The 17,296-nt window shown below is 39.2% G+C and overlaps 1 protein-coding gene across 11 annotated transcripts in view; it reads left to right on the top strand.

Moving 5' to 3' along the window:
* Positions 1-16,758, top strand: part of LOC126210497 (uncharacterized) — a 502,330-nt gene extending 485,572 nt beyond the window's left edge. For all 11 annotated transcript variants that reach the window (XM_049939742.1, XM_049939737.1, XM_049939739.1 and 8 more), the window contains 2 exons: positions 9,485-9,761; positions 16,467-16,758. In XM_049939742.1, the coding sequence (XP_049795699.1) occupies positions 9,485-9,761; positions 16,467-16,563 (374 nt within the window). In that variant the 3' untranslated portion in view covers positions 16,564-16,758. The remainder of the gene's footprint in view (positions 1-9,484; positions 9,762-16,466) is intronic.
* Positions 16,759-17,296: the final 538 nt, after the last annotated feature.

Below are 17,296 nucleotides of genomic sequence, written 5' to 3'. Positions count from 1 at the left end.
ACAGTTTCAGTATTTTCCTTTGATATAGAACGATGCCTTCATGTCGAACCAATAGGAACTGGAACACCTACAACCTTCAAAATATTGTGAACAAGAAGTGAGCACTGATGGCATTGTTTTTGTCCTTCAGCTGGAAACCTATATCCAGCAGCTGGTCCATGTGGTAGCATAAAGTTCACTACAATTTCGTTTAACTCCTAACTGGTATCTATTATCTCTGCAATCCACCAGTTACAATCATACACACACGCCACAATCGTCCCCCTCTTCAGGTTGTGAATCTGAATATTATCTTGCCCTTTCTGAGGTGTTGGCAGAATGAATGAAATTTCTTCTTTCTTGCTCTTTAAAGTGTGTGCAATATGAGTTCGCACATCCCTTTGAGTTCAGAAATGTCTCTTCTGAATTCCTTTCACAGGGGTCGTTTGTTTGGACCATTCTCCTTTTTTCTACTCATGGAATTCTTCGATTTCGTCTTTGGACAAAAGAATGAGGGCTGTGGATGTGCAAGATTTCACGACTCTCATAAAATCCTCAGCATTCTGAATCACATTTGGTCTGGAAAGATTATGTTTTGTAACATAGTGCTTCAGCAGGCCTCGTACACCATCACAAAGCCGCTTCCCGTGACCGGTAGCACTGTATACCCAGTCACTTGGCACAAGTAACTTACACCTGGTAACAGTTTTTAAAATGACTAGGAGTACCATCGGAAATAATGATGATCTTGCTCTGTCCCCGTTTGCAGTTGAAGAATTTCGTGCATTGCTAGCAAAGCATGTGCTGAGTCATGTCCTGTGTCATCACTTATAACTGCAACACTTGTGGTCTTGTTTTGAAAATGTGTCAGTTCTGTAAAAAGTGAAACCTGGTCATTACTCCAATGATACCACTGTACTTCTTGGGGTCGTATTACAGACCAGTTCTCAGCAAAATCACAGTGAAGTACTAAACATAGTTCTTCAGCCTGTACACACCCTTTCACTTCTGCAATGTGTTGCAATTTCTTCAGATGCTGATGTGTTACTGCTTTCACTGACTTTTTACCAAGTTCATCAATGAAACTGTCAAAGGCAACAGTTTTCTTAATTAGTTTATTTTCCTCCCATGTCGCATATGTAATTTCTGCAGAGGTATCAATTACGTCTTCCAGGCCAAGTGTCTGTAAAGACAGTCCTCTGTTTCAGGGCTGTCACCACATTCCTGAAACAAACAAGTCTCTCACTTTACATCACAGAGTACTAATGACTTCACAGCCCAACCAAGATGTCGTGTGTGCTCCAGTAAGTTCTTCAAAGTTACCACACAAAGTTCAAAATTTTCGCAGTACATACTTAAACAGACATCTCTAGCTGGGTGTGGAACTTCCCACTTAAGTGGTAGTGCATAAAATTTTGATCTTCCAATATGTGAAGTTGTGTAGTTGCTCTTATAAATTGCAAAAGTTTCTTTAATACTATGAGTCATGTACCTCTTCACTTTTGCAACTTTTTTACCTTCAGCTGTTACAATTATAGTTCTTTTTTGTTGGCACTCTGGCACGAACAGTCCCATTTATCTTCCAGATAAAATGACTGCACTATTTGAACTTGAGCTGCTTCTACAGGGTGACCTTGATAGGGATCTGGTCTTCCAAAGACTCCTTTTATGGACCTCACACTTCTTGAGTTGCCTGCCATGTACTTTGATACTGATGAAACGTGATTCAAATTTATTCTTTGAAAATGTCAACTTGAACCTTTTCATTGAAGGATGCACAATATTCAACAGCTGAATTGATATTTGTGAAAAATTCCTGGCAAGAGGTGCAAGAGTGCTTTGCTTCATTTTCTTTTGAAGATGGAATTTCTACTTTGAAGAGTGTGATCAGTTTTGCTGTACTGTATTCATCCATAGCTGTAGTAATTTCTCTGCACTTTCTTGTTGTGTAGAGTTTATGACTCAACTTCACTGACCACGCTTTCTTAACATGACTAACACCTACCTTTGTAGTTGACTGATTCATAGTATTTAATTCTTCTCTGCTGATGCAAAATCTGCATCATGGGAGGCTTCACCTTGTTCAGATACTATCATTGTTATACTGTCAAAACATTTAGAACTCAAGAAGTCGTCACTGGAAACATCTTCACTTTGAAACAGTGTGTTCAAATGAGAACACTTATTCCCAACCTGAACAAAGTCTGTTAGTCAGCCCACTTCACTCTCCTGTGACCCCAGTCACAAGATATTTCAAACAATCCTTTTCACAAAACACACTGCAACTGTGTCAACTGGAAAATTCCTCATGAAAACACAGAATTCACTGGATAGTCTCAGATTTCTTAGAAGCCTCTTCAGTAAACAAATTAGTTCTGGATGACCACAATATATTAAAAAAAAAATCAAAAGGCAGCAGTAAAAGAACTTTGATAGATATGTACAAATGGAGGATACCATTGTAATCATAAAGCAATTGTCTTAAAAAAAACTCTAACAAAATATCTAGAACTGTTAGAGATACAGCATTTTAAAAAATTTTCCAAAATTCGTATCTTCGCAGTGTCATGTTTGAAGGCCTGTATCTAGGGGCAGGAATTTTTTTTGGAGAAAATAAATAAATAAATACGTGTTTCTTACTTACTCTTTAATTGCCAAATTCAATACCATCCGAGACTATGCAGATAAACCCCAACCCCTCCACCACCTGAAGTGATACGGATTATGCTTATAAAACAAAAGGCATTTCTGAAAGAAAGGGAAAAAATGCATTTTTGTGTTCTGTGAAAGAATTTCTAAATACATGGAAAGAATAATGGTTCTTTACTGATACATTGGTAACCTTAGCTTAAATAATGCTGATAGTTACTTGACAACGCTCCAGGCAGAGCAGGCAAGGTACTTAGTGTAGATGGAGAACCAAAAATAACTATCCACATGGTAGGGGGAGAATTTTGGCACTGTCAAAATATGCTGACAGGTTTGGTTTTCCATTCGCTTTAGTGCATAGTGCAGCCACCATATGTTGACAGACACCGACAGGGGTCAGAAGAAAAAAAAAAGCCTATAATTCTGATCGCCAGAGGGCGCATGAGTAGTACTGGGAAAGAAGTGCAGCCTCGCTCTCTAAAAGGAACAGCCGACAACCAGTTTCTGCAAAAGCAGAAGTGACACGTGGTCACCAGGATCACCAGATTCTTCTGGTGTTGTGGAGGTTGTAATCGAAATCTGTAATGGGCGAGAATTAGTCTTTTCACTCATTTCAAAATAAAAAAAGAAAACTATGAGCAAGGGAATGAATACTGTGCAGTTGTTTGCTGAGCGTTATAAACAAGCTGAGCATTATAAACATGGTAAATAGGCGTGAACTCTAGCAGTATTTGATGCAACCACAGTTCAAAATCCTGCCACCTCAAACTGCCACGTTACATCAACTTTTAAACTTTAGATAGCAGACAAGTAAAAGTGTTTCTTCGTTCTAAGATGTCAGGTCCCACAGCTGAGTACTAAGTTGCATTCCACAGCATCTGTCTTGTCCACTCCATGCCACAACCCACATTTGGTGTGGCAGCAGAGCATCGAGTCCACTGACACGTCATTGTGCTCACACTTTCTGTTCCACAGACACACTCTTATGCACATACTTTCCAAATTGGACTGAGCCAGATGATGTCTGATAGCAGTAATAAAAAAATTGGCTCCATTTTCAATATTTATATTATTATTATTATTATTATTATCATTATCGTTAATTCCCCATTGAGGAGAGCGTTAAAACACAATCAATATTCACAATGACGATATGGTACATAAATTGGTACATTTCAAATTCATGGCACTTTTTTCTGTCTCTTTCTTTTCTCTTCCCAAAAACGTCTCATAAATTCACTGTGTTTCTTCTTCCTTTCTTCTGTCCACTTCTTTCCTGATTTCTTCTCTTTTGGTGTTTCTTCGAATTTCTGTTTGTTGATATTTTCTCTGTATTTTCCTCTCTTTGATATTTCTTCTGTGGAGATGTTTAGATTTTTGAGATCTTCCATGGTTTCCTTTACCCAGTTAGTTTTCACCTTATTCGCCACCACTATGTTAAAAATCTTCTTGGTCAGCCTATTTTCATTCATCCTATGAATGTGCCCATACAATTTTGCCCTTCTTTTTCTGATATTGTCTGTAATTGTCTCTGCCTGTTTGTACAATTCCTTTGTTGGTCTCTTTATCCAGATCCCCCGTCTCTGAACTGGCCCATAGATCTTTCTCAGAATTTTCCTCTCTTGCTTTTCCATTTCCTTGATTTTAGTTCTTCCTCTGATTACTGTTGTTTCTGAGGCATACAAGGCCTCAGGTAAGACGACTGTTTTGTAATGTCTTAATTTGGCATTGACGGAAGTATTTCTTTTATTGTAATGGTTCCATGTAAGTCTGTATGCTTTTTGTAGTTTTGTAACCCTTTCTTCATTGGCTGTTGAATTCAGTCCTGTTTTCTGTATAATCTTTCCCAGATATTTGAAACTTTCTACTTGTGTTATCTTTCCGTACTTTGTTATCAATGGGCTTCTGTCTGTAGATTTTGTGTCCACGTACGGGGTTTTTTCATATGATATTTGTAGTCCTGTTCTGGCTGCGATTTCATGCAATATCTCTAGGGCTTCTCTGGCTTCTTTTCTGTCATTTGTAATGATGGCTATATCGTCAGCAAAGGCCAGACATTTCATGTTGACGGTTCTATTTTTCTCTCTCCCCATCTTTACCCCATTGACTCCTTTGTCCCACGTCCTGATTATTTTCTCTAAAACAGCGTTAAATAAAATGGGTGACAGGCCATCTCCCTCTCACTCCTGTCTTGATTTCAAAAGATTCTGAGATCTCGCCCATGAACTTCACTTTTGACTTTGTATTTGTTAATGTTTCCTGAATTAGTTTTCTGGTCTTATTGTCTACCTTCATTTCTTCTAGTGTATTAAAAAGTGTTTCTCTGTCTATGGAATTGTAAGCCTTCTTGAAATCAACAAATGTTACTGTGGTGTTTCTGGACTTTCTTGTTGTTAATAATGTTCTCAGACACCAGATCTGCTCACTGCATGATCTTCTCTTCCTGAACCCTCCTTGGTATCTGTGGATCTATCTGAGGTTCTAGGTGATTTAACAGAGCTTTTGATAGAATTTTGTATGCCACCAGCAGTAACGAAATTCCTCTATAGTTATTAGGGTCTGTTTTGTCTCCTTTCTTGTGGAGGGGATGTATTTGGGCTGACTTGCATTCTTCTGGTATCTTTTCTGTTTCCCAGATGTTTTTGATTATACTATGAATTTTGGGTGTAATGTTTTCATGGTCTAATTTCCAGATTTCTGCAATCAGTCCATCTTCACCTGATGCTCTGTTATTTTTCAATGATTTTATTATTTTCACGATTTCTTCATATGTTGGGGGTTCGGAGTCCCGGTTGGGTTCTGGTTTTGTAAACTGTAATCTCTGTTTTGGTTTATCACAGTTAAGTATCGTGTCAAAGTATCTGGCTAATATTTCACAGTTTTTCTTCGGATTTGTCTCCAGTGTTCCATCTTGTCTTTTGAAGCATAAGCTTGGTGGCTGATATCCTGTCATATTTTCTTGGAATACTCTGTAAAAATTTCGTGTGTTGTTTCTGGTGAAGTCTTCTTCTATCTCCTTCAACCTGCTGTTTTTGTAACCTCTTTTTTCTCTTCGGATTATTTTTGAAGTGTTTTTCTGTATCATGTTGAAGTCCTCCCATTTTTCTTGTGTTTTATGGCTGTTAAATTTTTTCCAGGCTTGTATTCTGTCTTCTATGGCCCTGTCACATGTCATGTTCCACCATCGGTGTTTCCTTTTTCTTGGTGGCTGCCTCAGTTTTATCAGTTCTTTTATTTTTTCTGACAGTTCTGTCCAGTTGTTGCTATTGATTTTCGTAATTTCTTCTGTTATTTCTTTCTTGTTTATTTGTAGGTACTCTGGATCTGTTCTGAAAGGTCTGTTCGTTCTCTTGATTTGTCTATTGGGTATAAATTTTACTTTAATTTGGATAAGGTGATGATCAGATTCGAGAACTCCTTTCCTTGTTCTTACATTCATTATTTCTCTGGTGTTTTTTGTGGATATTGCTACGTGGTCTATCTGAAATTCTCCTAGAGCATGGTTGGGGGATATCCAAGTTACAAGTTTTCTGTGTGGTTTCTGGAATTGCGTTGACATGATTTTCAGATCAAAATTCCTGCAGAAGTTTATCAAGTTCTCTCCATTTTTGTTTGTTTTCATGTGGGCCGTGTGTTTCCCTGTCGTGTCTCGGAATTTTCTTTCCTTGCCTAACTGGGCATTGAAGTCTCCTAGTAACACTTTTATGTGATTCTTGGGGATTTTGCTGGTAGTTTCTTCCAGATCTTCCCAGAATTCCTCTATCATCTCTGGGTTCTTCTTGTTATAATTGTTGGTGGGGGCATGTCCATTGATTAATGTATAGGTTTTGTTTCCAGATCTTATCGTGAGTGTCGACATTTTTTTTGCTTTTGAGGTGAAATCTATTACGAAGTCCAGTATCGATTTATGTACTACAAAACCAGTTCCGAAGAGTTTGAGATTTCTTCCTGGGATGTTTATGGCTGGTTTCCCCTTATATATTCTGTAATTTTCAGAATCAAAGTGGTTCTCATCTGCAAATCGTGTCTCCTGTATTGCCATAACTTTGATGTTGTATTTATCCATGGCTTTTGTTAATTGTTTCAGTTTACCTGGCCTCAGTAGTGTGTTGGTGTTGAGTGTTCCCATGTAAATTACTTTCTTCATCTTGAGGGTTTTTGAGAGGCTCCGATTCTTCTCTTCATGACATGCCTGATCCCCTGGAATCCAATGATCAGGTCTATTACCCAGTCTTACTGACTGGGGCCCAGGGTAGTGGATTCTCTCCCGTTGTTCTGTCATGATTATTGGTTTGTGTTGAGGTATTGGTGGTGAAATCACGAAGGATCTCACATAATTTCGACTGGAGTTTTGAGTTCCAGAAGATTAACTTAGAGCCGAGCTCACAGAGCCAACAGACACTGACCAGAGTACCGGTGGCTGCCACGCAGACGTGTCTGGATTTTGGGGCTTCGCATGTAACCCTATGCAGGGGCCCTCACAGGGTGCTACCATCCGGAGCCAGATGGACCCAGGTTTTTTTTTTACGAGGTGCTACTCCTCCCCCCCTGGATATTTATATGCATAAAATAAAGGTATTTGCAACTATCTCTGACAAAATAGTTCATCAGTTATTTGCATTTATCAAAAAATGCAAATTTTTCAGCTCCCTGATCATCAGCAATGTGCATCTAAGCTAATCCGGCATGTTTTCCAATGTCTTCACCCCACTTGCATTAGGTTGTTGTCCCAGTCTATCATTTCTTGCAATCCAGCAAAAAACTTTCTCAGTCTGTCTATCATCCATTCACCTGGCTCTGTCCTATTAATCTCCATTTCTTATCACTACAGACACAATTACCGTATATACTCGAATAATCTGCGCATTTTTTCCTGAATTTTAGGACAAAAAACTGGGGTGTGCGGATTATTCGAAACTGTTTTGGTACTGCTTCGCCTCCAACAATACATCCCCTTATACTATTGCATTGTTGTGGCCTCAGTCTGTGACACATCAGTAGCACGTTAGGAGTGAAGTATTAACGTCTTCAAACTTGTTAATTATGGTAACAAGTTCTCGTTATCGCTCGTACACTGCTAAAGAAAAAGTGAAAATTATTGAAGAAGCTGAGAATATTGGAAACCGTGCAGCAGGAAGAAAGTACGACGTGAGTGAGAGTTGTATTCGCGACTGGCAAAAAAATAAAAACGCAGCTTCAAGGAACTAATAGTAATCGCCGGGCATTTCGCGGCCAAAAAGCGAAGCATCCGGACCTCGAGAAAAGGCTCTGCGATTATGTAGATGAGAAGCGACAATACGGATGCGCAGTGACAAGTGAAATGTGCCAACTTAAAGCATTGTCTTTAGCCAAAGAACTAGGCATTACCAGTTTCAAAGCTAGCTGGGGCTGGCTATCAAGATTTTTCAACCGAAATTGCTTAGGATTCCGGAGGAAAACTACTATCGCTCAGCGGCTTCCAGGTGATTGCGAGGAAAAAATAGTGAATTTTCATCGTTATGTGATAAATCTGTGCCATAAACAGTCCTATATACTATCGCAAATTGGTAATGCGGATCAAATGCCAGTCTATTTTGAGATGCCGCTCGACAATACAGTGAACAGGAAAGGAGAATCCAGCATCGTGGTACGAATTGGCGACAGTGAGAAACAAAGATGTACAGTGGTGATGTGTGTAACTGGCGATGGACGAAAGCTACCACCTTACATGATATTTAAAGGGAAAACTATTCCGAAAATATCAGTAAAAGGTATACTGGTATTAGTGAGAGCGAATCCGAAAGGGTGGATGAACAATGAACTTACAATTGACTGGGTGACACACGTTTGGCAACGTCGTCCCGGTGCGTTACTGAATTTACGCAATATGTTGGTCCTGGACAGCTTCCGTGGACTTACAACTAAGGAAGTGCGAGACAAATTACAAAAAGGGAAAACTGACTTGGTCATTATCCCTGGAGGCCTAAATCCATCTTACAACCAGTAGATGTGTGTATAAATCGGCCATTCAAAGCTGCACTTAAACAGCGATATACACAATGGATGGCTGATGAAAACCATAAGTTCACACCTAGTGAAAAAATCAAACAGCCGGATTTGTCCCAGATTTGTGAAAGGGTGAAAAGTGCATGGAACTCCATTGCATGGAACTCCATTCTGCAACCTCTGGTGGAATCACAAATTCACTGGATGGAACAGAGGACGACGCTCTATGGGAAGATGGTGAAGACGACAATGGTTCTCCCGCTAGTGATGACGATGAAAGTGATGAGTAGAGTGGTAAGAGAGGAAACGTACCGGTATTGACTAAAATATTTTATTGCCCATACTGTATTAACAAATTCTTAAACAAGATAATTCACATTTCTTTTTTTGCTATTGTAGGTAAGCGTAGAGTCCCGGCTGGTGGTGATAATGTTCCCCGGCCGCCCACCCGCCAGCTGGCCAGCTGCACGCCGCTGAATCGGTTGCGTTTTAACGATGTATCAACCTGTGCAGCAGCCTTGCTTCAAACCAGTAGTTATTATACATACTTTTGAACACATCATAATGTTGGAACATTTTTTTTTTTTTTTTTTTGCAAATAAAACAAATTAAAGCATTACCCCCACTCCCCTCAAAATTGGGGTGCGCAGATTATTAGAGTATATACGGTGTTACATCATTCTGTTACCTGATTCATTCGCATGTTTTTCCTATAGTCTTTACTTAATAAATTTTGCTACTGTAGATAGATGTTTTGATAAAACTGAACAGGAACACTGCACTTTATATTTCATTAAACTTGTTGTGTACCTGTTCAGTTTTCTATGTAATGTGCAGTAAGTATGTTTAGTAACTTGCACTATACCCACAGGTCGAATACCTGTGGCTCCACAGAACACCAGCAGACATGGGACACCAAGAGCATTGTCCAGCAGTCACATTCCTGCTGCCAGCTTCCATGTCTTGAAAGAAAAGAATTTTTATGCACGTCTCAGTGCACCACATACAATCAATTCAAGGCCCAGTTCTGCAAAAATGGGAAATAATTCTAGACCAAAGCCTTTGAGTAACCTCAAGCCACAGCGAGTTACTTATGAACAAGCTAAAGCAACAATACAGAACAAGAAACCTTTGGCAACTGGTAAAAGGTATGATCTCCATCAAATTAATAAATAGCAAACAAAATACACAGACTGGCAACACTAGACGTACTCTGTAATCATACATAATAAGACCAACACATATATTTCTTTTAATTTTCACTAAATCATAAAATTTCTTTTCGGTACTTGTTTTATTACTTTATATAAGTATTTTATAGTACTTGATTGTTACAGCATCATCTAAAAGTTTTTGTGTGCTTCGCCTTAACTACACCATAAAAATTACTTATTTTTAGATTGTTCTCCAGACTTCAGTATTGTTTTAATGTGCATGACGGATGTATATCATGGCTGTATGCTGTGAACATAAAAGAAGACCTTGGCATTAACTTTGTTTATGACTATAGATTGACTTCGATGTCTGGTGTCAGTATTTCATATCATTAAGTTATGTTAATATAGTTTGAGAAAATATGCAGACAAGCTGGAAAATCGAATTTTGAAGGAACATCATAGGCTCACTTATTCAGAAACTTGAAAGTACCAAGTATATTGTCAATAAGTTTTTTGTTTTTCCTAAATCTGAGGCTTTTGCTAAGAATGTTCCCTCAAAAAGATAAATTTCCTCAATTCTTTAATCATCTATGCCAGTATAACATAGTGCCATTCTTCCCACGAACTATTTAACACTGGAACAGGAAAGGGGTGAAAGTGATGGTTTACAGATGTAGTTTGCTGTCAACTTCAGCGACCCCAAAGCTATGACACTGTAATTGCGAGGCAAAGTGTTTTTGTGTTATCTGTGTGTGTATGATTAACTGATTTCTAACAGTACTGTACTTATATTTAAATCGATTATGCAATATCAGACACAATCATAGATGTTTGGTAGAGCTTATGAATGTCATTTTCCTTCTACTCATTGCATTGTGTTACAGTAGCCTTAATTTAATTACATGTTCCTTGCTGCATATACGTACCGCATGTAAAGATGAATGTCTCCGTAATGTGCATTCACAAATCCATGTTACTTCCATATGAAATTTATAACCACAGCAGCTGATCGGTGTGAGATACGCACCCACATGAGTCATCAGCACTGGAAGATGAATAATAAAATATTCCTCCCCTCCCCTCCCTCACATTCATTGAACTTTGCAGTGGCCACACTACTTACCTCTTTGCCCCTTAGATAAGCGAGCAACTTAAGTTAGCTCAAGGCCGAATTAATCATTGCCAATTAAAATTAAACACATCTTAAAATATTACTGTCTCAGTAAGAGTTTTTGTTTGTTACTGTGCAGAGAACCTACACTCTTAAAATGATCTTCATGTAATTGGATTTCGATGTCGCTAGTTGCGTGTTTTGATAAAATACTTTTCAGAACCAGGGACCGCATGAATACTCAGGTTACATGCAGCCCGTGGGATGCTGTTCGATGACCACTGGTTTGAAGCACAACTGAATTGAATGCATGCTTAAGAAAGTAGTTGATATTTAAAATCTTTCTAAAATTGTGCTTCACAGCTTTCATAAGAGACATTTTGCTGTAAATGACCGTCACAAGTTGCTAAGAGTTTCTAATTTTATTCTTCTCAAACTGTAGTTCAGTCATCTACATAGCTGTGACAACATTGAGGCCTTGCCATAGAGACATTTACAAAATCGCATTATTTGATTTGTTGAGGTAGCTGCATGAAGTTTTGGTGCTCAGCCAGTAACTGTCAGGTAGCTTAGGATGACTCGACTATAGTTTCACCGTTGTGGTCACCGGCTCTTGCATCTGCATCTACATCTATACTATTAGAACCACTGTGAGGCACTTGTCAGTGGGTACGTACCATTTACTAGAGGTTTTTCCTGTTCGTCACATTTGGAATGCAGGAAAAATGGTTGTTTAAAAGCCTCTCTGGACATGTTTTAATTAATCTAATCTTATCCTGATGATCACTAAGGAAGTGGTCTATAGACTTCATTTGCAGATTTTCTCAGGATGGTTTCCATTGTCCTCAAAAATTGGCCAGTTCAGTTTCTTCAGTATCTCAGTGACACTCTCCCTGAGTCCAACAAACCTGTGACCATTTTTGCTACCCTTCCCCTGTATACATTCAATATACCCTGCTAGATCAAGTGAGGTGGCGCAATGTTTAGCACATTGGACTCGGGAGGATGATGATTCAAATCTGTGTCAGGCCATTCTGATTTTATCTTTTCCATGATTTCGCTAAATTGCTTCAGGCAAATGCCAGAATAGTTCCTTCAAAAGGTCATAGCAGACTTTCTTTCGCATCCTTCTCTAATCTGATAGGACCAATGGCCTCGCTGTTTGGTCCCCTCCTCCAAGTCAACCAACCAACAACCAACCGACCCTGCTAGACCTATTTGGTACAAGCCCAATACATTTGAGCAGTAGTCTAGGATTGGTTTCATGAGTGATTGGCAAGCAGTCTCCTTTGTACTGGCTGAATTTCCCTAGTATTCTACCAGGAAATTGAAGCCTGCTACCTACTTTACCCATCCATGACTGAGCTTATATGATCATTTCACTTCATATCCCTACTACTCAAGTGTTTGCAAAGTTTCCAGCTGCAACTCACTGAGTTATATTCATACTATGTTCCTTTGTTTTGTGAGGTGCAAAATTTTATATTTTCGAACATTCAGAGTAAGTTGCTAATCATTACACCACTTTGAAATCTTATCAATGTCTGACTGAACATTTGTACAGCTTCATTCAGACTGTACTTCCTCATAGATACATGCATCATCTGCATAAAGTCTGAGGCTACTATTATTATTGTTCGTAGGATCATTAATATATAACATCAAAAGCAAGGAAAGGAATACACTTTCCTGGCATATACCCGAAGTTACTTTTACATATGTAGATGACTCTCCATCCAAGATAACATGCTTCGTCTCTCTACCAAGAAAATCTAAGTCCATTCACATATTTCACCTGATATCTCTTATGATCATATTTTGATAATAAGTATGGGTGTGGTATTGAGTCAAGTGCTTTTCAGAAATTGAGATACGCTGCATATACCTAGCTGTTTTGATCTGCACCTTCCAGGATGTCAGAAAAATGCAAGTTGGGTTTCACGTGATCATTGTTTTCAGAATCCATGCTGGTTGGCATGGAGGTGGTCATTCTGTCCAAGATATCTCATTATGTTTGAGCCAAGAATATGTTCTACGACAAATTGATGTCAAGGACATAAGTAGTTTAGTGGATCATTTCTGCTACACTTCTTGTACACAGGTGTAATCCGTGCTTTCTTATAGCTACTGGGCATGGTTCTTTGTTCAAGAGATCTACCGTATTTACACAATTATAAGATGAGGTTTTTTCCCAAATTCATCATCTGAAAAATACAGTGTCATCTTATATTTTCCACATTAAACTATTGCTGTTGAGGTCAATGTTTTGTATGGTGTTTGATTGATTAACATTTAGGTTGTCTTACATTTACGAATGATGCTTTGGTTTTGAGGTTTCTTACAGATTTCTTATGAAGATTCGAAAAAGTAGGGCGTAGCAATGCTTTCGTTTGAATAGGCTGGAGATTTCCTGATATGCCGAAACGCTCGATATGGTACTGACCTTGCTCGAACAATCTTACAACTATGACTAGCAACTGCAACAATTTAATGCTTACCTTAAAAATTGACAGTTTTGTTTAATGAGGGGAAACATAGCATTAAATTCTATCATCTTACAAATTTTTGTTGTATTTGAACAGGTTTGCGATAAAAGTTGTCATAAATGTATGGCCACATACATAGATTTACACTGATCAGCTACAACATTATGACCAATGACGTAGTATCGATGTGAACCAATCCAGGCGGTAGCAGCATCTCCTGGCAAGGTTCAAATGGCTTTGAGCACTATGGAACTTAACATCTGAGGACATCAGTCCCCTAGAACTTAGAAGTACTTAAAACTAACCAACCTAAGGACATCACACACATCCGTGCCCGAGGCAGGATTCAAACCTGCAACCGTAGCGGTCGCACGGTTCCAGGCTGAAGCGCCTAGAACCACTCGGCCACACTGGCCGGCACCTGGCAAGGTATGACTGCTAGTCACACATGTGAGTGATGTATGCAGTATCAAAGAGAGCACTGTATGTGTGTAGAATGGCTAATACACGCGATCTATCTAAGTTCAGTCGAGGGCAGATTGTGATGACCCAGAGACTCGACATGGGCATTTTGGAGACTGCATGACTTGTTGGATGTTTGAGGTGTGCTGTGGTGAGTAGCAAAACCGAGGTGAAACCGTATCCATGTACTGTGGGTTGCGTGGCCTCAGTAAAGATCTCGGACTTTGTAAGCTGAGCACACTGCTAAAACAGGACAAGCAGCAGAGCGTGTCGGAACAAACATCAGACTCTAATGCTGGCCAGAGTACAAGTGTGTCTGAACACGCAGTGCACCAAACACTACTAATGATGGGCCTCCGCAGTTGCAGCTGATGACCCATGAATGTGACAATGTTAACACAGTGACTTCGGCAACTACGACTGAAATGGGCACGTGACCATCAGCACTGGAATTTCGCACAATGACATTTGCATGGTCGATTAATGCGATACCTTCATCATGGCGATGGGAGCCTGCAAATCCTTTGTCTTTCAGGGGACAGCTCCTTGACATCTGTACTGTAGGACAAAACAAGCTGGTGGCGGCTCCATTATACTCTGGAGAACATTCACGTGGGCATCCATGAATGCAGTGGAGGTGGTACAACACACCGAGACGGCCAAGGAGTATTGTAAACTAGTTAGACCTTTTGCACCCCTTTGTGGTGATCATGTTTCCCGACAGAAGCAGCATTTTTCATCAAGATAAAGCACCATGTCACAAGGCCAGGCGTGTAACGAAGATGTTCAAGGAACACTGGCTGGTTCCAATTGATATGCTGCCCCCACCCACCCACCTAACTAGTCAAAGCTGTACCCAATCAGTCACATCTTGGATGTGATCGAACGTGACATCAGATATGATGATACAGAATAATCTTCCTGCAATACTGCTGTGCTTTAACAGTATCTCATACCAAGATATGTGGTAGTGTTCGGCCATTGTGCATAATGCTTCGACAATACCGATGACACTCGTGAACATTCTGTGGTGTTTAATGTGTTACCAACTCTCTCAGCACTAACTGGTGGCCAGAATCACATGCCACATCGAAACTACATTCATCAGAAAACATCACTCAGGACCACTGTTGGTGACACCAACCAACGCACTCGTTACACCAATGAACTCTTCCTCAGTGGTGGTGTGGTTGAAGTGGGAAGCATTTAACAGGTTTCCAAGCATACAAGCCACGTGATTTAGTCACCATGAAATGGTTCTGGCAGAGAAGCTTACACCGTTAGTGGCTGAAAAGTCTGCAGCAATCTGCCTAGGAGTGAAATGTCTGTTCCTTTTTGCCACTAAGGCTACGTGTTGCTTCTCTTGTGGTGTGGTGGTCTGTGTACAACCAGCCGCATGCCTTTTTGTAGCAGTTCCACCTTCAGAAGCCATTTTTAATTGTGAGATGACATTTTTGGACAAACCCATTACTGAAACTTCTTGGCAGATTAAAACTATGTGGCGGACCGAGACTCAAACTCGGGACCTTCACCATTCGTGGGCAAGTGCTCTACCATCTGAGCTACCCAAGCACGACTCGCGCCCCGTCCTCACAGCTTCACTTCGGCCAGTACCTCAGTGCACACTCCGCTGCAGAGTGAAAATCTCATTCTGTAAACCCATTACTGTGGCCACAGTAGTGACACAGTGACCAGCTTTGAGCCATCCAGCTGCTCATACCCGATAAGCAATCAAATTATATCAAACATGGTTTGGAAAACGTCTCCTCCTCCCCTCCCCTTCTTCCTCATTTATCAGTGGACGAGCCAAATGTGAATTTAAAACTTTTGAATGACTCTGAGTAGGAACTAAAAGAATTATTATTTATTTCGTGATTTGTCTGCACTGAGGTAATTGTATCTTCATCCTTACCTATGTCATTTCGTGAAAGGAGATGGGTCGAAAATGCCAGTGCAGCTGAAAAGCTGTGGAAGTTCTTGAACATATTAAAACTCATGTTACTGAGATAACATACTCTAATTCAAGCTCAGAATTTTCTGTTTTTATTGATTCAGCCAGTAGTAAAACCACTTTTCCCACTCATTCCTTATGTAACTATTGACAGTAGACGTGATAATTGCACAGTCAAGTATGACTAATGGTTGTATTAAGACAGACTGCTGATATTTAAAGACCCAAATCAAAAGTTCACAAACAAATTCCATTGTATGATCTCTGTTAAGCTTTATTTACATGGTTACATAAAAGGAAATAGGCTATTCACATATTCTCAAATCATCACAGGAAAATATGATAACACTCATCATTTTCCTTTCTGATCTTCACTTGTGTTGAATACACAATAGGATAGTACCCCATTTGTAGTCCACAGTTAAATTTTAGGTGAGTGCAGATGTGTTTTGGCTTTTATCCAGCCAAGAGGAATGTGAGGTAGTTAACAAGTCTCAACTTCCTGAATTGTGTAATTTTATCTTTGTACCAAAGACAAAACGTACTATAAGAAAAGTGAGAGGTAAATAGTTTGCCCTCTTAATGTCTGTCCTTCAGTCAGTAGGCATAAAATTTTGTGTATGTGATATATAAAGGCACCTGTTTTTCTCATTTTGTAAAACTGATGGCTAACGTTTTATTTTCAGAGAGGCTGAAAGACTGGAGAATCGCAACATTTTGAAAAGAGTAAGATTGAACCGCCGATTTGAATTACAGATGCAGCACCGAAAATTAAATGTGTAATTATTATTGTATATTCTTCAAGTAATTTTACTCCTGGCATTTCAGTACTGGGCTTTCATGTAAAATTCCCAATATGTGACATAAAGAACTGCTGTTATTATGCTTGCCTTTCTGTTCTTTCTAATATATTTGTCTTTGTATAACAAATGATTATATCCATTAATTGTAATAAATTTAACTTTTATTCAGCTAATCTTTGGCAGCTTTGTTCATGCTGTACATGTAACTTTTTCTGTACGTCATTTATTTAATCTGCATTCAAACAGTGGGTGTATATTACACTCCTGGAAATTGAAATAAGAACACCGTGAATTCATTGTCCCAGGAAGGGGAAACTTTATTGACACATTCCTGGGGTCAGATACATCACATGATCACACTGACAGAACCACAGGCACATAGACACAGGCAACAGAGCATGCACAATGTCGGCACTAGTACACTGTATATTGTAACGATACATATTAAAGGCTTTACTTTAATGAAGTATGCGATCCCTTCCAAATTCAACCAGTTTAACAAGTATTTATGATTATAGAAAAGTTATTGTGTATGTTAACAATGATTGCACAACATGTCTCCATAAACAGTCAACCCATTAAATTATACTGAATAACTGATCCACACAAAAGTTTATATCACTTGATCAATGATACAGCAAATGTCATCATGAAAAACACTAAGTTTATCTTAAATAATTAATATGAAATACGAGAAATAGTGGCCAACTTAC

The sequence above is a fragment of the Schistocerca nitens genome, chromosome 10 (assembly GCF_023898315.1).
Source record: "Schistocerca nitens isolate TAMUIC-IGC-003100 chromosome 10, iqSchNite1.1, whole genome shotgun sequence".
Taxonomy (NCBI): Eukaryota; Metazoa; Arthropoda; class Insecta; order Orthoptera; family Acrididae; genus Schistocerca; species Schistocerca nitens.
Note: the sequence above shows the minus strand (reverse complement) of the source record. Positions and strands in the feature narration are given on the sequence as shown.